This window comes from Hetaerina americana, unplaced genomic scaffold (genome assembly GCF_022747635.1).
Source record: "Hetaerina americana unplaced genomic scaffold, ioHetAmer1.1.p SCAF_7, whole genome shotgun sequence".
In the NCBI taxonomy this organism is placed as follows: Eukaryota; Metazoa; Arthropoda; class Insecta; order Odonata; family Calopterygidae; genus Hetaerina; species Hetaerina americana.
In genome coordinates this window covers 29,195,649-29,219,181 of record NW_027287316.1, presented here as the reverse complement: position 1 = coordinate 29,219,181, position 23,533 = coordinate 29,195,649, and the positions used below count along the sequence as shown (strand labels likewise).

General features: G+C 38.4%; 1 protein-coding gene across 1 annotated transcript in view; it reads left to right on the top strand.

The window, feature by feature from the left end:
• The first annotated feature begins 19,832 nt into the window (after positions 1-19,832).
• The window catches only part of LOC139696601 (endochitinase-like), a 45,723-nt gene continuing 42,022 nt past the window's right edge, over positions 19,833-23,533 (top strand). Inside the window, exons 1-2 of the mRNA XM_071595407.1 lie at positions 19,833-19,999; positions 21,272-21,496. Of these exons, the coding sequence (XP_071451508.1) occupies positions 19,833-19,999; positions 21,272-21,496 (392 nt within the window). The remainder of the gene's footprint in view (positions 20,000-21,271; positions 21,497-23,533) is intronic.

The window sequence follows — 23,533 nt, the reverse complement described above, 5'->3', positions numbered from 1 at the left end:
TTTTTTTAATGCGAACATATTGATTCAAAATCCCGCGCGTTTTCTTTTTTAGAAAAAAGGTTCCACCATAGGCCGCCAGGAGCGCGTATCCTGTGTTTACATTAGTCATTGTCTAATTGCGAATTATCGCGCTATTCCTTTTTTCGCTAGTTCCTGTCGTTAGGCGCGAGGACCTTGTGGACACATTGAATTTGGTTCGCATTATTTAGAAAATTAATTCCTTAAGGGGGCGGCAGACATTGACTATAGCGTAGGGCGGCAAATGGGGTTAATACGCCTTTGCTCACTGCTAATTTATCCTCTCTTCCTCAGATGTGGTGCGGCCATGCGACCAACGGTGCCTTGAGATCGAGGGTGGTAAACGGGGTGCATGCACCAAACCGATTCCGAGTCATCGGCACCCTGTCCAACATGAAGGAGTTCTCGGAGGCCTGGGGATGTCCAGCTGGGAGCCCCATGAATCCCCCAAACAAGTGCATACTCTGGTGATGCACCCGAGGGCATTGTTCTAAGTCATATCTCGCACATCCCTGAGATGGTATAGGGATGGAAGAGTACATCTCCTGAAAAGTATTATTATGGACCCAACGCTGTGAAAAGGTGCAAGTGGACGATGGACACACGAGAACAGAGATGCAAAATGAAAGACCTACTCGTGAGCGAGTTGAAATTCATTACGGTCGCCTTCCTATTCTGAATAGATTCGACTGTGCACTCCACTACATATAATGGCACAATACGCTAATATTGCAATTGATAGAGAAGCCAAATGAACTCAGTCATTGTGATAAAAGTCCCGACTTGAAGATCGAATATAAGAATGCTCGAAAGTATTCCATGATCTGATGGAACTTAACTATTTGTTTGCTTGAGTGAAAACAACATTCAGCAGGAGAATGTTTGAGTTTTCTTTTTTATAAATCAATGCTTAACTTTAGCGAAATAATACCAAATGAAATCGCTGCGGAATAGGAAAGTTTACTCATTAAGGTTCGTCTCTGTTTCCTAATTAATTAAAAATAGGCAATTCGCATTAAATAATTATTTTGAGGAAAATTTCCAATTTTTAATTAATTTGATATTTTACCATATCACGCCTGAAACGTCTCTTTTTATTCCATTTGTTAAGCTTGTAATTATTCATAACATTACAATGGCATTCTGAATTGATTCCACTTTGTACTCTATGATCGGTTTCGTTCAAAAGTAGTTTTAAAATGTGAGAGACGTAGAAACTTTAAACGATAATGAGCTTCGTTGTAAGTCAATACTCAGATGATGCAAACGCCCCTAACACTCAATATATTATCGGTAGAGTAATGTATTATGAATTTTGGCGAGAATATGAACCATTTTCCTTGCTAAAATTATAGATCATGTTGGATATTGGAATAGGATACAGATTTCATCAATATTTTCTGGAATATTATCAACTCTGACTATTTTATAAATGTTTTGAAATTAAAAAGTCTTACGATGATTTTACAAAAAATTCCAATGCTAGGAAGAACAAAATAATTTATCATAAATGATTCCGTTAAATGCTCTGAATTGTATGTGCATTATCATAAGTCATGAAAATATTGGTCACATTTGTGCGGAAGAAACAGCGAAAAGCTATTTTTACGCCTTAATAATGCAGCACACATTAAAGCACTTACTAATGCTTAGAAAGCGTCAATAATTGGAATTTAAATAGAAAACCCATATTTGGATAGAATTCATTTGCAGAAGGGTTTTCTGTATTCTCCGTTCACCTTAGGCATGGCCATTCCATCCGTGCAGCATTCCAAAAGAGTAAAAATTAAATGGTTGTGGGCAAAACAAATTCGATCGAATTGCTCACAAATATCGTCGATCTGCCCGAACAAAATTCCTAATAAATGATCTTGGCAACCCATGACACATTTCTAAGTCAAAACGTTACCAGGCTGGCTAGAAATTCATTAAATAAACATACAACATTATTTATAACTTTGACGTATTTAGAGAAAAATGCGAATCTTCTTTCTCAAAAGGGTTTGCTTTCGCAAGATGCTCATTAAATGAGATCATTATGCCGTTCTTTCACATTGAACGTGAAACCCCTTGCGACGAGGACCGTAATCTCATACTCTTAATTATTACCTTTTGTAACGGATTTTTCAATTTTGTACACTCGAATACGTCTTAAGTTGGTTCAGTTTTCCCTAACTGTAAATATTCAATTAAGTATGTATTTTCTATATTGACTCATTAAACACATTAATTGTCATAATATTGAGTATGATGGGAGATTTAAATAATTATAGTTTTAGGCATGAACTTTCCAATATATCTTCACTCATGAGATGACAATTACAAGGCTATTTTAGTATATAAAACACACGACAAAACTTCGAAGTTTTGACGTTAATACATAGGAAAGTGACACATTTTCAAGAAAGTATGCATCATCCCCGAGTCAAAAATTTTTGAAATCATATTTAAGTCTTGATTGATACTCTATGTATCATTGTAATAATCTAGAGCATGTGCTCTAAGGATAAAATTCATGAAAAAGGTTTTTATTTGCCTGATTTTAAAGTACGCATTTATTGAATACCAACTACGAATTACGTAATTTATTCAAATGCATATGATTAAATTTTTGGAAGTCGAATGAGAATGAGTTTATCCAAGTGGATACATCACAGGTAAGTATAACTGTGGCTGTTTTAAACATTTGTTTTTATTATTAGTTATTAACAGTGTATATATTTGTTATGTTGCTTTTTGGATTGTTTTGTTGTTATTCGCGTTGTTGTGATAAAATTGGTTACCACGAATATCCACTCGTTGCCTTCAAACCAGTCGAGTCGATGCTAAAGCTTTTTTAATATTAAGCACGCTATAGTATTGTAGAAAAATGAACAAGTTTAGTGTGAAGTATTTTTTGTTTAGAAAATTCTTTGGACAAAAAATCAATAAACCAGCTAACTGTAATTAACCAACATGAGTTTGTAAATAAAATTTATTGAAATAAGTGAGATACTCTTTATTTATTATAAACATCGATATTATTCCCTTGTGCAAGCGACATATTATTTATCTTACGTATAATTAGTTATTATAAACCGAGAACCGTAGCAATTTAAATTTCGCACCCTTTGAACAATGACAACTCACTTCATGAGCATTAAGGTAACAATTTTGATAATTATTCCTACAATGTGCCAGCGAAATACTGGAGTTAAATACTTATCGTATTTTAGCACAAGGTGCAACAAATGATAGTAATAGAAAATTAAGGAACCAAGGCAAGAATGAAGCAACCAAGATTTATATTATGTGTATAACAAAAGTTACAGTGTAGTTTTAGGGTGAAGTGGATTTCACTTAAGATATTTTGATACACAGTATCAGTTGCATTAATCATGGGCCAGTAATGATTACATAAATTACTTAAAAACCAAGCAGCTGGGCTTCCAAAGATATACGACTTCCTCGCCGGTGATAGTTCTTTGGAAAATAATAGGAGGCTTCATGAGGAAATAGATAATCCAGTCCATCTGTGTTTGCCCTTCCCGCCTGTTGCTACAGTAACAAACGAAACGACCCGATCCGCCGTAATCATCGCTTTCATTTTCGTCATCTCTTCTATCGCACGCCTGACGTGAGTCATTATTTTCATGTTTACCCTTGAATCCCACAAATACGTAATGATGCTCGTCCGCATGTGTAGGAGTACAGTGGAAAGGGAAACTCGACCAAATGTCAATTGAGGAATACACAGGGACTCTCTCCTCATTAATCTTACATGCATTTGGAAAAAGATGAAAACACATATGTATGCCTGAATGTGTGTGCGTGTAAAATATAAATATATTTATATAGATTTATATTTACATATATAGTATAATCACACAAGCATGCATATGCCTGCCCGCCTATATACACATGCTTATATGTATTACGACCGTTCGCTTTACGGACCACATCCAACATTTGCGAACCATGTGCCTATTAGTATACTATAAGGGTCACGGTAGTCCAGGTATGGAGCGTTGGACTACTGACCGGAAGTCCCGGGTTCGATTCCCGGGCAAGCCTCAGCTCTACCCAAGCTGTGTGACTTATAGGGTACCAGATATTCCTGGAAAACCATAACCAGCACAGGGAAAGGCAATGGCCCCCCCTACCCTGATGTATGAATTTCACACGCTGTTGGGCTTAGTACTGGGTGAACTCTACCATCACCCACCAAACCGACTTGAAGCCTAAATTTAATTGTTTAAAGAAGGGGAGTACAATGGCCCAAAGTGCGTGCTACAGAATCAATTTTCAAGTTTTAAGGAGGATAGTAATTACCGAAATGTTGAGGATATGTGGAATCACTTCCTTCAGATAACGCGCTCAGCGGTCAACAAGTTCATTCCCGGTAAATTTATTAAAAATAAGACTGATCCTAAATGGTACAACGCGGATGTAAGAAGGGCATTGCGACGTCAAAGGCTATGTCACGCCAAGATGAAAAATAATAGGGGAACTTCAGCGACAAAAATAATGCGATAACTTATGATTATAAGATATCCAGGGCGAATGGCAGGATTGAATTTCGGAAAGCGTTAAGTGAATTCAAAAGGAAAAGGTTAGTGGTAAATTTGAAACACAATCCAAAAGCATTTTGGTCATGCATCAAAGAAGTTCAGGGAAATAAGTCAACTGTTAGTTCACTCAAAAGTGATAAAGGCGAAAGAGTAACCAACAGTTTGGAAAAGGCTAACTTATTAAATCCCTTCTTTCAAAGCTTCTTCAACAATATCTCACCGAATACCTCCGATATCTTACCAAATCGTGCTGGTCAACCGATGCCCAAAATTGAAATCTCATATCATGGAATAGAACTTTTGCTGAAAAATATCAAGCCTTATAAATCTTCCGTGCCTGATGAAATACCCGCTCGTATATTTAAGGATCTAGCTTCGGAAATTTCGCCGTCGCTGGTAGATCACAAGGTTCCCAGAGATTGAAAAACGGCTAACGTAACATCAATATTTAAGAACGGAGACAAGGAGAAAATGAGCAATTACAGACCTATTTCCCCCACATCCATTTTATGCAAGTTTATGGACCATACTCGTACTGTATACTGCTAGGTCGATCGTGGGGCACCCCCATAATCAAAAGTTGTCAATGAAAATTCATCACGGTTTCCGAAAAGGGATCCTGCGAGAGACAACCTGCGCTTTTTCTCATGATATTCTTACTTCGAGAGAGAGCAATGTTCCAGTGGACTTGATTTTTCTAGATTTTAAGAAAGCCTTCGGCAAAGTACCTCATAGTAAACTACTCACAAAGATAGAAGCATATGGCATTGATAAAAATATCCAGGGTTGGATTAAAGACCTTTGGAATGGTCGGGCTCGAAGAGTAGTCATAGATGGATTTAGCTCAAATGCAATAGAAGTTAATTCAGGTGTTCCCCAGGGAAGTGTCATCGGACCTCTTTTTTTCGTGCTTTACGTTAGCGAAATTGACTCCGTAGTCACCAGTAAGATACGTAATTTGCCGATGATGCAGTGGTTTACCGTGATATCCGTGATCCCGAGGACACAGTAGCTTTGTCAGATTACGTAAATGCTATATAGCGCTGGTGCGACACTAGGCAATTACAATTGAACTTAAAAAAAGTGCGTAGTCAAACATTTTTGGAAAAAGAGCTATTCCCAACCGAACGCTACCACATTGGGAACACCAAAATGGAATATGTAGACTCAATTAAATTCCTAGACAGCCTCACTCACGACCTCTCCTGGGTGAAACAAATACGAGGAATATGTGGACAAGCTAACAAAAAATTAGGATTTATTAGAAGAGTACTATGTTATCCCACAGAAGCGTACTAACACGAAGAAGAGTACTAGGTAAATTTGATGAAAAGGTCAAAGAAAATTTTATCTGTAGTTGGTTAGGCCTCATTTATAATATATGCTGCAAGTATATGGGATCCTCACGAAGTTGAAGTAATTGCCGAATTGGACCGCGTGCAGCGTAGAGGAGCTGGATTTGTGAAACGTCGTTATGATAAACTTAGTAGTGTATTCAAAATATTAGAGGAGCTAGGCTGGTAATCACTCACGGAGCGAAGGCTAAATTACAGATTTAAGCTCTTGAATAAATTGGAAGGGCGTTCCTTTAGCAGTGAAGTTGAAAATGTATTATTACCCTCATCGTACTACTGTAGAAGAGACGAACGATATGGGATCATAATAACATTGTTCGACCGCGGTAGGGTCATGTTCGGGTAAAATTATTCTGGTGTGTATTCACCCCCTGCCACACACCCTGGTGGTGGATTTCAGGGTTTATAAATAAATAAATAAACAAACTACACTAGAGGAAAGCTAAAAAATAATATTTGTACATATTTAGACACAACAGAATACAACTGCATCAAACCGCATGTGGCACACGCCAAACCAACAACAGCATTAATTTAGTGGCCCTAACCTCACCAAACAAGATGCAATATCCCCTATAATGTATTACATTATGATAGCTAAAGCACCTTTTCCTAAGAAAAGGCATTTAAAAGTAAATCATTTATACCTTATTATGTATGCAAGAGTGATATTTTTCCAACAACCATAGTCCATACCTGAGAAATACGCTCATACGCTCGTATGACGACATTCTAAAATACATGTTACTGTGTGAATTATAAAATTTGTCGCTGAGATACCTTAAATTTTGGACTTACAGGCTTGGAAATACCCTTCTTTAGGGTTTTCTACAAATTCCGTGAACGCACGAGTACGTAGCATTTCTCCAACGTTGGATAAAATATAAATTAGAAAAGATCCTTGGAGAATGAGTAAGAAGGCTAACAATCGTGAATGGATAGAGATAATTTTTAATGAAACCAGGTATGGGAAATATGAAGGGTAGAAATCCACTGCCATGGCTGGAAAATATTATTACACTACCGGTATGAGCGCACTCCAATGATTTTAGCACCGTGACAGATGAATATTAATGATCCTTGGCGCCAGAAACTTCCCATGTTCACCTAACCAAGAAAGTTGTACTTTGACCATCTTTGGCTAGAAGAACTCGGGATCTTCTGCATTGAATACTTCAAGATAAACTACGACTCTTGTTAACTGATCGGCTTATGCAGATGAGTATTTTTTGCTTTTCAAATCTGTTGATATGTAAACAAAACCTGCGGTAGGGATCCATTTAAATTAAAAAAAAATAATCGGTGCCACGGGAACGGGATAGCAGGGGACGTCTACTATAATTTACGTAAAAATCATGAATTTTGAGTTGACAGTCTACCAGATTCTCAGTTACCTCCACGCTATCCCTCGTACTAAACTATTTTAATCGTTATCCTTTCCGAAAAATTGCAGCTTAAAAGGAGTTAGATTTAATGGCAAGAAACATCACAAATATGAGGTCATAATCCAAAGCCATACAGTACCTCTAGTCCATTTCGGCACGAATTTGCAGCACTGGCAGTGATGGCGGTGAATTTAGGAACACATTTTGGCTAAATTTCTCTAGCTTAGAAATCAACAATATGCCTTCGCATTAAAAATACGTATAAATAAATACTCATAATAATAATAAATGGTTACTATCACCATAATGGCTAAAATTATTCCTCCATGTCAAAAGATCTGTTTTCAAAACGGTGAGCTCTTCTTGTCAAAATGTATCAAAGTTTCAAATGAGGTCGGGTAAACATATTTGATTTTTGTATGCAATGCTTATCGTAATCGCAATTTTAAATGAAGTAAATTTTTCATTCTGTTCACCACGAGTTAGAACTTCTGTGAATATACCCTGCGTGTTACTAAGCATAAGTAGTAGATAAGGTTTTCAACCAGTAACCCAAAAAGGTGGGGCAGGCACCTTCAATACAAGGGTGACACACGATTAATGCGTCAAAATGACACGGTTGAAATGAACCATTCCGTCGGTATTAATCTTAGCCTTGGTATGACTCTATTCTATCCATTCAATGAGTAATTCCTCCGCCCTGTCTTACTCATAAGTTTCCAATTCCTCCAGCGAATTTTTCAAATGGCACACCTGGGTCCTCTCCACGTATTTTTACTATTCAGCTTCCTACTCGCAAATTTCCAATGTTTTTTTGGACAGCAATCTGAACGTGAAACGATCGAGGCCGTTCAAAGTATATTCGATCCATGCTTCATTCCTTCACCATTTTCTGAACGCCCCATATAATTCTTACTTTCACCACGCGTAAATTATTTTTTAAGTCAAACGCACTTCTTTTTTCTCTTCATTATTTCGCATTGGTCGATTTCATAAGCGAGGATATGCATTTTGGTTTACACATCTGCGGTAGGAGAGTTCCTTTTCCTAAGACTAAATGGTTTACCTTGAATTTCTGGTTCCGAGAAACTCATGTCGTTCGGATTATACGTAGATGGGGTTATCTACAAACGGCACCATATGTTCTTCCCTGGTCCGTAACCGAACCTCTATGCACTAAGCTACCACGTTTATCGATAAATACACAAAATATCTTACAAGCCACTTAAAACACGAAGTAATAAGGCGCAGAAGATATACAATTGAACGAACTCGTCAGGTGGCTTGTGTACAGTCTTTCCAACCCGAGGACCCGAGTTCGCGTCCCTTCGGTAGCAGAAATTTTAAATGGTATCCCGATGCCTACATAGGTTTTCATGTGGAGAGCACTTCAAGTTGAGTGCACCGTCCGTCAGACAGGACGTTATGTGACCCTTGGGGACCTTTATTTACGAGTGGGCTAACGCCCAGAAACCGGGTTTCTCGCCAACCTACACTGAAAATCTATACCTATAACAAATGTTGCCCGTGATGATGAGGCAATTTGTGGTTTGAACGACTGACATAAAACTCAAAACTGAAGGTAGATGGCGAGAGTGTGAAATGGATATATCAAAGGATGAAAAATGTGATCAGTCCGAATGAAATGAGTGGAGTATTGGTTAAATATTTCATTATTTAAAACAATCGTAAAGCATTATCGTCCAGTTAAATGCTGTGGCTACTTGTTAAATAACGTTAACACAATTTAATGAAAAAATTTCAAGATGAATGCAGTACAAAATGATCCAGTTGGAATTATAAGTTCAGATGATGGGAAAAAGAATGAGAAAAGAAATATATAATGCTATTGAAGATACAAGGCAGTTGAGATCGGATTAATGAGTACTACCCACAATTATGAGCAAATGAAAAACAAAGAAACACCAGAAATATTGTAGAATGAAACATTTGAAGATAAGTTAAAAGGTTCAATGCTATGCTGAAAAGGGCAGCAAGGATTCCAAACATAGCAAAGGGCAATGAAAAGCGATCTTATCAACAAGAAAGAAGTCAATGCAAAATATCGTAAGCCAAGAAGGGTTTTACTAATATCGCACGTGGTGTGTACGTCTCTTTCAGGGCGAAGCAACATCCTCCCTGTTGTTTCGCATAAGAAGAAATTTAGCATTTCAAATGTGATGTACCGCTTAAGTATGCAAGCTGTTTCCCACCTGCTCCGTTCAACTGCTCTTTTTAATTTTAATTCACTTCCCTCGAAAATGTGATTTATTTTCTCTTTCCCATGAATCATTTTAACCTATGATACGTCTCACAGTGATCGTACATGAAACTCAATAATTGCTACAATACAGTTTCCAGAAAATATTTTCGTACGAATAGTATGTGACGACTTCATTCGTACGACTCATCTAAATAAAAACTTTATGTTTCATGATGGCCTCCACCTGAGGCACCGCCTTTTCGAAGGCACCTTCTGTGCCGGACGGGGAAGATTGTGTGCGGTAATGATGTCAAGAGCTATGTCGGCGGTAGCATAGCTACTGGTAGGGCCTCCCTTTCAGGGCAGGCCTTGACTGAACAGCCAGACTGAGTGTACCTCACATTATAGGGTAGAGAGGGCTCTTTATGTGTAGAGAAACAAGCCTTTCTAAGAGAGTAAACCCTGAATATAAATCCTGGCCCTCCAAGTAAAAAGATAATATATATATATATATAAACAAAAAAAACCTATGCAAAACAGAAAAAAAAAGATTGTAGACCAGAATTAACAAGTTAATGTTTAATTTTAAGGCTTAGTAGTAGTAAATATTATTCCGTCCTGTTGACGAGGAAAAGGGCAAAATGTTCCCGCCCATAAATATAAGGTAATTTAGTTCTCCTTAGGTTGCGGCCAATTGCCAACCCACTAGTGGTCTTTCTTTCAATTTCTCCTTCGCTAACACTGGAAAGGTACACGTTCGTCATTTACACTTTCGTTCGCCATTGTTTTTCCTGTGCCGATTGCACGCACATTGTCGCTGAAGGGGTGGACGTTGTCACACCGAAGCAGCGTTTTAACGAAGGGCAAATGCCCAGACAATAGGGTTTCTGGTCTGGTCGGGGGTTAGGCTTAGGGCTAGCAACCCTATCCTTTAAAAATTCGCTTGCTACGAAACCTCTGAACGTGCCTCGGATAGATAAGGATGGATTTTCAAGATATTGACCTGGCAAGCAGACAAGGACAACGGATACACGTAAATTAGCAACATGGAATGTTAGAACATGGTTGAAACCGGGTAGAATGATTGAAGTAGCCAATGAAATGCTGAAATATGATTTGGATATTATAGCCCTACAGGAAGTGAGATGGGTAGGGAATGGTAGATGTGAAAGGAAGAATTTTACAGTGAGGATGGGAAATGACAGAATGCCCAAACTGATACTAAATAGCAAGATGGAAGGGGCCAGAAGAAGAGGTAGGCCAAGGAAGATATGGCTACAGGATGTGGGGAATGATTTAAAGGCATTGGGAGTTACAAGATGGAATGAAAAGGCCAGAACAAGAACTGAATGGAGGCATATCATGGAGGAAGCCAAGGCCCACACCAGGCTGTAAAGCTGCAGATGATAATGATGTTTCATGATAGAGTCACAATTTATTGAATGAGTGATATAAGCTTGAGAAACTCATACTACTTATAAGGAATTAGTAGTAGGGACTGGATTTTATGCGCTTCTCTTCTGCTTTAAGGCCGAGGTCATTTTGCATTGAACTCATAACTAAAATGACCAAACTAACACATCAAAAAATCCACATTCAAGCAGGAACGAAGATCATCTTTTCCGATGACGAGCGCTATCATTATTGTAGTAATTGCGTCGGGTCTCAAGAGGTTACAAGGGCATTGAACATGGAATCAACCAATGATATTAGGAAGTACATACATTACACTAATTGAAAAACAGTAGCGGAAGAAGTGTGTCCATAAGTCAATTTTTCTCGCAAAGAAGAATGAAGCACGTGATGCAATGCTATATGCATGTGACTATGGAGAATATAAGAAAGTGGAAGGTATGGTACTCTTTGGTGCACTTGTCCATTTTGTCCGCCCTCAGAGTAACCGTCAATTTTGTGAGAGATGGCATGTACTCCGCATCCGTCGGATTTTCAATTTCCGCGTAATGGCGAAACGACTTGGGCATCGCTAGCGCAGCAAATCTTTCATTATATTAAAGTGACACCCATGCAGAAAGCAATCGAAAGATACAGCATTAGTTCAGCAATGATGCCTCGGGTAGCATACGAATGTAGGAGAAGTACAACCTTCTCAAAATATGGACACACATCTGTGGAGAGCGACTCACGATTCAGGAGGCCTTGGACAATCCGATAAGAAGAGGTCATTGATCACCTGTGGGCATTACTCATTCAGAATCGTTGTGTCACCACCCGAGAAGTCGCGGACGAGGTGCGGAAAGGCAACTGATTTGGTACATGCCCCTCTGTGAGAAGATTTAGCGTTGCGGAAAGTGTCCGCGGTATTCGCGCCGCAGCCACTCACGACGGAGCAGAGCCAATCCGTCTACAAGTCTCTCAGGGCACACTGCACTCGGAAATGGTAACCCCGATTTCTTGATCACCGTGATCACTGATGATGAGACGATGGTTTATGTGTTTGACCCGGAAACGATAGCACAGGAGACATTTTTATCATCTCTTAGGCCAAAAAGGGTTACGGAGGTGCGCAGCACCAAGGTGAAAGTAATGATGACTGTTTCCTTCACCTCCATTTTGGTGGTGTATTTCCGAGCAAGCACCAAAAGGGCAAAAAACATCAACTAAGAGGCCAAAAAACATTAACATGACATCATCTCTTTCCGGAAGTATGCGTGAATGATATCGAGTAAGTAAACCATTTTGATCAGAAAGTCCCTCTTTATCTCCCTGTGGTTATTGATGGTTGACCATACTTCAAATTAGCATGGATTTCCTGGTACATGAAGCCATTATTAAGGGAAAAAAATATGACATTGTTTCCGTTTCCTCTGGCAAACAAGCATCTTCAATACACTCCCATTACAGTAAAAGGGAGGATAAAAAGAAATGTTGGACCCTAAAATAAAAATGATGGGAGAGTAAAATATTTAGGACCCCTTTATACGCAAAATATGAACCACAGTCACCAATTCTGGATTCTCAATACGGTTTCTCTAAATAGAGGGTCAAGAAAGGTAAAGGGCTGCAAAGAACAGGTATCCCTATGCACGAATCACCTATTTAGGTCACTTGATATAATCTCAAAATTAAATGGGAAACTCTCTGGCTCAAACTCCATTTTTTCAAGAACGTCCGCCAAATTTCGTGAGTTTTCCATCAAAGCGAAATTCCCTTTGAGTTTCCCCGATTTTACAGAATTGCGAGCACACTGTGAGAATTACGATGCACAAACCTATGAACACATTAATACCGCTTTTGAGAGCTTAAAAACAGAATTACGAGTAATGAAATACTAAGAGATAAATTAACCAAGAAACTAATACGACAAGAGAAACGTGAAGAACACAGCGCGAGCATAGGAAGATGAACTGATAGGATTTTAGGAAGGGAAAATCCGCGTACTCCAATATAAATGTAGAAGCGAGAGGATAAATATCAATTGAAGTGAAAGATATTCTGGCATAGTGGAGAGAATACATGGAAAAGATACGAGGATAGGCTGAAAACTAATGCACACATGCTTGTAGTCCACAAGCAAAATGACCATCAGAAGCACTCCTGGTGGCATGTGGAAGTAACCGTGGTTGCGGACCTGGAAAAGCCATAATTGTTGATGAAGCACGCCACGGACATCCGATCACTGCCACAGACGATAAACATCGTAAATTCGTCGAATATTTGATTCGAAATGACCAGCAAATCACTCAATAGCGCATCGCAAACCATATTGGAATATTCAAGGAAGAAGTTTGTCGTGTTAAAGGCAGCCTGGCGCCAAATAATCTTGCAACATGACAACGCTCGTCCACACACCTCTGGAGAGGCTCCGCGAAATCTAGAATTTGAACCGATTCCACACCCTCCTCATTCCCCAAATCTTGCGCCTTGAGATTTTTATTTTTTTCCTCAACTCAAGAAACACCTCAAGGTTAATTATTACACCTTGGACGATGAGGTGAATGCAACTTTCAAGTCTTGGATTCGAGAAAAGTCGGAAGTGTTTTTCAGGGACGGAATGAAAAAAATTGTTACACGTTAGGAGAAACGCTTTAGTGTGATCGGTGATAATGCTGAAAATAAATGCATGGTTCTGAAACTTAAGAATTGTAATTCAATGCACTTTTTTCCCGGTCTTGCTATTTTTTTGTTCGCGCTCTACAATTATGTGTGCATTGCTTTTCAGCCTACCCTCGTAAATGTAAAAATTAATGCGCTAGCAAGTGCAGGCAGCCGGGTGCACTGGATTACTATAGTACAAAAGATTAAAGCAAATGAAGTCATGCACAAGAGAGGAGATATATAACATCCCTGAAGAACTGCTCAAGGTTTCATGAAGAAGCGGATAGAAGAGAAATTATCTTATAATTTGTAGCATTTATGAGGGAGGGTTTTTATATGATTTTTCGAAGTAATATTTTCGTAAAACATACGATGTTTCACAGAGAATAAAAATCAAGACAATGTAATATATTATCATGAGCTACAGCGATAATATTGATTGAGGCCACCTCAAGTTACATATGTTATCTAGGTGAACGCTCCCATGAAATATGAAGGAACTCACATAGTTCACGGGAGTTCACCTTCTGAGAATGATGATAGAAGAGAGAAAATTCCGCAGCAGATCAACAATCCGAATGGATAATAGCATCGGAAGAAATAGTGATGGACGAAAAACATTAATTGGCGTAATACTTTCAAGGATGGGGGAAATACGAACGTAAAAATACGATATTTCAATATCTGCTCCAAAATATAAGGCGCACGAATATTGTGGGTTATACCAATAAACGGAAGCACATCTGTCATCGATTTAGGCCTACAGCTAAGTATTCGTTCTCGATTTTTTCACTCTATACTCTTTGCAGCAAATTCCTCCTTTTAAAAGCTAAAAATTTGATCACAAAATTAACAGGTCAATGACCAGTCATTTAATGGACTGAAGAGCATTTTAGTTTTTGTTTGTGAAAGTTGCTGTTCAAATGAGTAATCATGAGCCTTATTTTTTAAAATTCTAAGCTAACTATTTTGACGTCAAATCTCACTTCATCCACGAGGTCGACTGTGCCACGACAGGGTTGAAAAACCCCTAGGCAGGGATGTCAAGGGCATCGCATCCGGAAGCGGAATTTGGGCTTCCATTATTACTACAGGTATGGTTCCCTTCTGCATGCAATGTATGCAGAAGGAAACCAAACGAAGATTAGGTTATTGGGAGAAATTTGAAGAAGGCAGAAAAATTTGATGCAGTAAAGATTGGGGACCAATGGAGTGTTGAAGTCTGTAATACAAGGGAGGAATGTGTTCTAAGTGTTGAGAGGTGGGAAAATAAAGGTAGGTCGAAATAATGTTGAGTTCAATTATACTTAATTGCAATATGGGACTTAAAAGAAGCATTGGGAGTATGAGGCATACTTATGGGAGTATTTTGCATCGTATAAGGGACTTAGTAGTGCGGCAGTGTTTGGTGACAGAGTATATCAAAAATCTACGATCACCGGTAGATTTATGTTAGTTAAAATTATTTCGTCGGCAGTCTCCATCCCTGAACCCTTCAACCGCCAAGCGAATATCTTTCCTGACGCTCTCATATGTTTGCTATTTCAGCGAATGTAAAAGGTCTTAATGTAATTTTTGGTATTTTAATAGGGAATAAAAATAACGTAACATAAATTTGCCAGATTGGATAAGCAATTGAAGTCCGCAACTCCAATTAATATGAAATTGAAATCGCCAAGCTTCACCGAAAATAGTGACCCACTTCGAATAGAAAGTCACAAATAAGTATAAATGGGGAGAATTTTAACAAGTTTTAGTTTGTGGTGGGGTATTATTTCATCTTCCACGACTTCTCTGGACCAATTCGTACAAAACTAAGGCCCAAGACGACAGCCGCCATTTTCTAATCATCTCCGAGGGATGGCGGCGGGGAAGTATCGCTCGGGAGAGGCGTAACTTGTGGAAATGAAAAAAATTCTTTTCTCTCAAGTGTCGGTGAAAAAAACCCTCTTGACAACGGAGATTTCCGTATTCTCCGATTACACGAGTCTACTGAAGGTGACCACCCTTGTCACGCGGATCATGAAGCCGATCTCGTGCTTCCCCGGAAAATGCTTCCCCGTGATCACGAGATGATGGAGCACCAATATCCGCACACACATGTTACTATTGTTTTTTTCCCCGTAAATTACACGACAGCATTGGGCGGAGCGGAAATTCGTCGAAAGAAGAGCGCCAAACGTAAAAATCTGATGGATGCGAATTAATGGAGCATGGTGATTGGCCTAAGATACCTTCCGTCACCACCCGTGCCTCTCCCCCCGTTACTCTCTCGGATATCTGTTCCACTCCTGCGAATACAAAGTCTCCATAGGTGGGAGAAGCAAAAGGAAGATAAGGAAGCACGTGAAACGGGAGTGTGGTGGGGTTTCAGGAGATTTTATAGCTTGCGAAAGGCGACACGGGGCCCAATTTGAATGTTAGATCGGACCGCACACATCAGCAGCCCGCTCTGCCGCGTCCGTTACCACACAGCGGGGGAAGAGCGACGGGAGGCGTGACGAGGCTGCGAAACACAGACCGCCAGCATTAACCACCTCAGGATCCAACGGCAGGGTCCTTAGGAGCATCTATTTTTTCACGGAAGCACTAAAGGATTAGATATTGCCTTGAGGAACAAGTAAACTGTCAAGGATACACCTCCGGAGGCCGAGGAACAGAAGAAGACAAGTTATAAGAGGTCGGTAAGTATTTCATTCATGCTTCAGTATGTTAAACCTAGACTTTTGATGTTCAACATAAAATTTTAAACGTTTTCAATAACCATCTTGACCGGTTTTACGAACGAAACAGTCCCAATGGCCTCGGGGTTATAGATTTAATTAAACAATGAGAATTAGGGAGTTCAAATTTTAATCTACTCTATTAAATAAATAGGTTTCCGCCAAAGTTAAAAATTATATCGATGAAAATTTTCGGCCATCAGTCGAATGAAAATAATGCAAGAGTTCACGCGAACGGTTTAACATAGTTTAGTTTAACTTAGCTTTAGTTAACTTCTTTGTTCTCTGGATACTTAATTTCTAATCAGTTTCAGTTGCTGAGTTGCTAAGCAGTAACTTATAAATATTCGCTACTGCGATGTCTTCCTGCTTAATTCGCGCACCAAATAACCATCATTGTCAACAATACTGCAGCGTCGGGGAAATGCATGTCCATCTTCTTCGCCCATGCATTCATCTCTCATATAGCTGTCAATATACATATCTTGACCATCAATGGTGACATTAAGCAACTTGCTTCATTTCAAACAGCCAATCCATGACCCGTTCACCTCTTCTCCTCCTATCTCCAAGTATCGCTTTAAAAGCTTTTGATAACTGATAATCATTTCTCCAGCGATTTCACAACCTACCCTGATACCTTTTCGTAGAATTACCCTAAATAAAGAAATGGACAAACGACTCTTTTTTCACATGCATGCATTTATCCAATATTGGCTCAAGTGCAAATACATTATCTGCATCTATCACATAAACGCATACACTACCAGGCATAAAGTTATATTGGCATTCTGAATACTATTCACTGATATTGTTCCCGTACTCTAAACATGTTCGAAATCATTCTTCAATTTCACTCTGTAATTTCGCATTGTTTACTTTCTTACACGAAATTTTAGTATCCAGTTTTTTTTTCTTTTCATGAACATCATACCCTGTCTTATGACCCTCCTCACCATTAGTCGCCATCATTCTCCTATAATTTATCAGTATCAAAAACTCAGAATTTAAATGCATTTGCCGTGTCTTCTAAGTAGTATTTAATGTAACGATGATAGAGTGCTACCAAATAACACAATTAGAGTATCATGCTGGCTCAGATGACACCACAGCAGGTAATTTAAGCAAAATAATTAAATTTTGAAATGGCTTTGGATAAACGGTAGGTCGCGGTAGTCCAGGGGGTAGAGCGTTGGACTGCTGACCGGAGGGTCCCGGGTTCCATTCCCGGGCTAGGCACTCTGAGCACCTGCAGCTCCACCCAAGCTAAAGTGATTTTTCGGGTACCAGATCTTCCTGGGAAACCATAACCGGCACAGGGAAAGGAACTGACCCCCTACCCTGATGTGTGAATCTCACACGCCGTCGGGCTTAGTACTGGGTGAACTCTACCATCGCCTACCAAACCGACCTTCGGGTTGATTACTGTGTTTTTGGATAAACGCACACCTACTCGGCTTGAGGAACGTAAATTAATTATAACGAAAACCAGATTGAAGTCAATAATACCTTATAGAGCGGTTAAGAAACAATTTGGATAGAGATTAAAAATTAAATTCTAAACTTTAATTAATTGCTACAATTTCCAAAAGGCCAAAGTACACTCGTTCATTGAATTACACATAGTATTAAAATTTTTCAAATAATCAAACTTATGGCGTTTTTAGGATGTTTAAACATCGGAACTACATACATATTGTAATTAACATCAAGTTTTATGCAAAGCATTCGCAATATTGGTGTATGATCTCATGTATGCGATACATGGATGAAAAACACTTCTGCTGTACTAATGACCGTAAATGGCTGGTGATGAATTGTTTCCCGCCATACGCTATTGCGGAGGCTTGCAGAGTTAGAGCACAAGCAAAGACGTTCGCCATCCAACTTCGGTACACACGAAACACACATCTCGGATTACCTTATGACGTGTCACTGTTTATATTTTTTATCTACTCAATTGATTTCTTATCGATTTAGCTGAAATTATAGCTTTCGCAGAGATATAAATTTTCGCACCCATTTTATTTATTTGGTGCCGAATACAAATATTTCGCCATTATTACGACAAAATATTTCTCAGAAAACAGTACCTAATGGATTATCAATTTGTGTAATTTATAAATTGCCCATCAAATTGAAGAGATATTATAGGTATCACCATACGTGAAGATAAGCTATCTTACTGGGTTGGCGTACCGGGAGAGATTTTCGAGGCAGGCAGAATATTTCGATTTTCTCACAGTTCGCTTCATCGTTCTACTCTTTCTGTGTGACATCTACCGGATGGGAAGTTACCACGTGGCGCTATTAAATGTGAGGCTACCAACATCTAGGTATTCCTTGTTTCCCCCTTAGCACCCGCTAATACTCGCAAGCGGTTAATATGAATATGATAAAGTAATTACTGTTATTCCACAATATCAGTGATTGAATTGCTCACATCGTGATGTCCATAATTTCGTGTATATAACACGACATTTTGGATATCACGATGCGAACGACAAATAAAATGTGAGGTTTTTGATTTGCAAGGACTGCCTCAACATTAGGGATAATCAATAATCGAATTGTTATTTGCTTAAAGACAATAATCCCCATTTTTTACCATTCGCATACCCCATGCCCTATTTTTCCGAACTACAATCATAATTCGTCGCAGTTTCTTCCTCTTTAAAATTTCTTATGAAAGTCACATCATGTGAATTAAAATCAAATATTTTAAAGTTATAAAAAATTCTATAGTTAATGGTTTCCGGCGTGACTTTATGGAATCGATTCATCTTGGAAATGAAAAATAATAACTTTGTGATTCCACAGGATTTTTATTGTGATACGACCCGGGTTTCGACGTTCGACGTTCAACCTGAAGATGACGAACGTCGAAACCCGGGTCGTATCACAATAAAAATCCTGTGGAATCACAAAGTTATTATTTTTCATTTCCAAAATAACAAATTCTAATTCTCAATCAATCTTTTTCGACGGTTCAAAAAATATTCATGGCATTACAGACATTTTCTACCGACATTTAATGAAAATATTGAAGAAATATTAGTAGTGTTCCTTCGGTAACGTATCATTACCCCCAAAGAAAATTGAGAAAATTGTTTATTCAGGAGAAAATTTGAGCAATAATACAAATTTATAGAACTGGGGGACTATTTACAAACACACTGAGGTAAAGAGATACAGTAATTTATTGTTGAAACCGACTTCTGATCGGTCACCACCTAGTATAAAGACTGTAATTCAAATGATGTCCGAGGAAATATTAATTAGCCAGCTAAATGATGAAACGAATTATGTCCGGCAACAGAAATTGTGACGTTAAGCCAGAAAATTAAGAATGGAAGTAAGCAAGCAATTGAATTTATTTTTAGCAAAGCTTGGCAAATGTTGGCATCATAAAATACACCAGATATATTTAAGGAGGTTTATTTTCACTATACCGATTTACATGATCATTCTCTACGTTCCAGGCCACCTTTCAAAACCATTTGAATCTCTCTCGGGAAAGGACGACGACATCTTGGGAGAAGATGCGGCCTCATGAGGATAAAGTTACCGTTCTCCGCCACCATATGGCGCCACCATCCGAGGCCAGGTTTGCTCGAAAAGTCCAGCGGACGTCCACAATGAGTACAGTGTCCATCCCTTGCAGCGTCGCCAGCGTGAACTCGGTGCCGTTCAGCGACAGCACCTGCTCGTTAGTATCCACTCCATATGCATAATATTTGTGAAAAATTAGCTTAAATTATGCACACGTGAACGGAAAATTTCTGAATGTTATCGGCCACTTGCGGACTTGATAAGACTACCGACTTTTTGAAATGCAACTCTAGAATTATGCATTAAATCTTTAAACGTAACATAACGCGGGAAAGTTGAACCCACAATAATGACGTCGCCACTCTATCCGTCTCATTGGTACATACCATTCCGGTACATTCCCTTCTAAGGTGTCTAGTGTACATATTTCTAGTCGCCAAAAGTGGAACAGTGATATTTTAAATTACGAATTTCTCCCAATAGTCAGTTATAGCGACTAATTTAATGAAAGTTAATAATTACACAATATAAAATGATCTAAGCTCAACTTCTGCGATGGAGTGATGGGTGAAAAATAATAATTAGTATCTCGCTAGATAGGGACTGGGATTAATGTGGATACATTTTCCGCGTCCAAAACACTGAATACCCCAATTGTACCATTCCTAACTTCACGGAGAATACGCACAGATACGCAAAACTACGGTTTCAGTGATCTCCTTTGATGGTCATTTATCAATTTTCCTTTAAATATCCCGCTGAATTAAACATTTGAAGAGGTAAACATTCCCCGAAGAACAAGAAAAAATTAATAAAGATTAAAAATATTAATAAGGCACCTTTATTTATAATAACATTCTAAATCTAATTAAAAAACATGTCAGTGTGCGGCATTGAAACAGTTTTGATCGGTAGAAAAAACTCCTAGCACAAACTAATTTGATGCGTCTTATGAACGCTGGTACACGAAACCCCTGAACATAAATGTGAATGAATATCTGAAAAAAGCGCAGGAGTACTTAACGTGCGGATAGAAATGTAACGCTAAAAGAATACGCACGCCAATTAGAATCAGTTTCCGTCATTTTTTGACCAGTCCTGTTACATTCAAATATCTCACAGCATGAAATTTTTACGTAAATCAGAGCTGAGGCGTCATGAGAAAAATACATATGTATTCAAGAGGTATTCTGGTTTGTTTGTTCTTTGCAATCAATTTCAGAGCAAAGAGCGCAATTATCGACACAAACGGTTGCATAAGCGCCACTAATTTATCTAAATATTTAGAATATTTATTCCAATCTCATTGCCTTCTTACATGGATTTCCCGTATAATGAATTTATACATAACTCTTACTTATACTTATAACCTGAAATAATGTTTTTAATTTAAAACGCTTCTAATATATTTTATCTAATCACCTTTCAGGGTTCAGCGTGAGCAATATTGGATGTGCTCCAAGAGGACAAGACTGGAAAAAATACTAATGCTCTCGTGCCTAATTCTAAGCTTCATCATCGTTGGACTAGTCATCGGTCTGGCTGTCTTAGCTTCTGATGACAAGACATCCAGCGAGTACCAATTCTTCAAAAAGCTCTTCCACCCGCTGTCCATGCTGCACCAAGTCCCTCAGCCAGCAAAGAACGACGTCCAGTGAGAGAAGTCATCTTTGGGCATAAGATTACACCAGTTTTTCGGCCCAACTCAGCCTTCAACTCATTGTCTTAAACGCTGCTCATTGGGGGAGTTTGTGTAGTGTGTATAGCGGGCATTGAAGTTCCCACGAGTGTTTTGTAAATGACGAGGACTACGGGCTACACAACGAAGGCTTCGTGTTGTAAGCACAGCACTGTTATCAATTCAGGGAAATTGTAAAGACCCTTCGCATGTGACGCATTTCCATGGAGTTTCACGGATCCACGAGTGTCTTCGATTGTGTGAATGGCGAAATGCTTCCGGTCTCAGCTCTCCTTCGGTTACATTTTGCACTGCAGGAGTGTGATACCATTGCTTTAGAAATCTCTTACAATCCATTATCGTTTTCATTGTCTTTTCCCTGGTTCCCTCTATGGGTTAATTCTAGAAAACAATACTGTGTTCAGTGTATTTAATCAGACACCACACGAAAAATCAAATGTTTTTAGTGAATGATGCTAATAATAAATACAGTGGGAGCGTCAGAGAAAAAATACGATCCGTACCAGTCTTTCAATCGCACTGCATTTATGATAATCAATTCCGAGGGATGCGATGACGACTCAGTTTTAAGAATGAGTTTTGTATTGTGCTCTCAGGAACAATGACATCATTTCTTACGTCACCACATCAGCTCGTAAAATGTATGTAAATATGTCGTGAATGATATTTATCCATACGTCATCAAAATCCACTCCATAATTTTTTTCATAATGTTTGAGGTATTTTTAAAACATTTATATGCTTCTAAGTCTTTGGATGGCACTTGTGAACATTTTGTTTTAGAAATGTTTCCTTACGACTCAACTGAATAATTTATGCGTGTGTATGCGAGAGAGAGATTTGTGCATAATTTAAAACAATGAATGAAATATTTATAAACATTATATAATATGTTACAGTTTATTTATTAATGAGTCCGACGGATATGAGGGATCTCATAATGGATAAAATATCAATAGTTGTTGGTAATTGATACGAAGACCTATTTTTTTTAAAGAAATGTGTACATTTAATCGATCGATTAAAATGGCATCAAAAAATAGCACGTTCACAAAAATATTTTATTTTGGAAAAAAGGTTCCTTCAAATTTAATGAAACTTTCCTTGGAAATAACGATTTAAATAAGTTATCATTTAAAACATGTTCTTAATATATGTAAAAAAAGGCCCATGAATATTTCATTGCTATTTGAGCATATTAAGCAGCCTTTCCTATAAAATTATACAGTTCGCATTGCATACAAAAATTACTTTCAATAATATAGTTAATCTTACGAACACAATTAGGTTTTAGATGGTCCCTGAAAAAATTCTAAAAATGGTGTGACCGATTAAGTCTTTCCATTTTTATATCATTAATAAACATATCTTTTGATTCAACTAAAAATTTCTCAGCTACAAATACTTTCCACATACATTGATTGACACCTTTTTAATATTTTGAGAACTAAGAGTTGAAAAGTATCTTTTCTCTATACCCTTTCTCCCTGTGACTATGCCACAATTCAAGCGATAGGGAATGTTCAACCACTTTAAAAATACTTTTATTCGACATTCATCTGCGTTTGCAGATGACAGAACTTACAGCATATCGCTATATTCAAGGTCGTTAAGTAATCAGATTAAAAAAAGCAGGTTACCCTATTTGGTTATTTTTAATGTGACTTTCTGTACTCTGATTATGTCTAAAAATGGCATCGTAAAATTCCAGGTAATTTTATTATTTCATAACGCAGTAATCATGATTACTTAATTAGGTTGAAGCAATTTTTCCCCAGCAATCATATACTGTTATATTGATCACTGAAGGGGATCGAGATGGGCCGGTGGCTATCATACTGGCTTCCCACTCAGAGGGCCCGGGTTCAAATCCCGGCGGTGTTTAATATTTTTCAGTGGTATCTCGATCCCTACTTGAGGTGCTTTGTATAGGGCACTCTGAGTGAGTACGCCGTCCGTCGGATGGGCCGTTAAGCTGCGAACCCCTTGGCG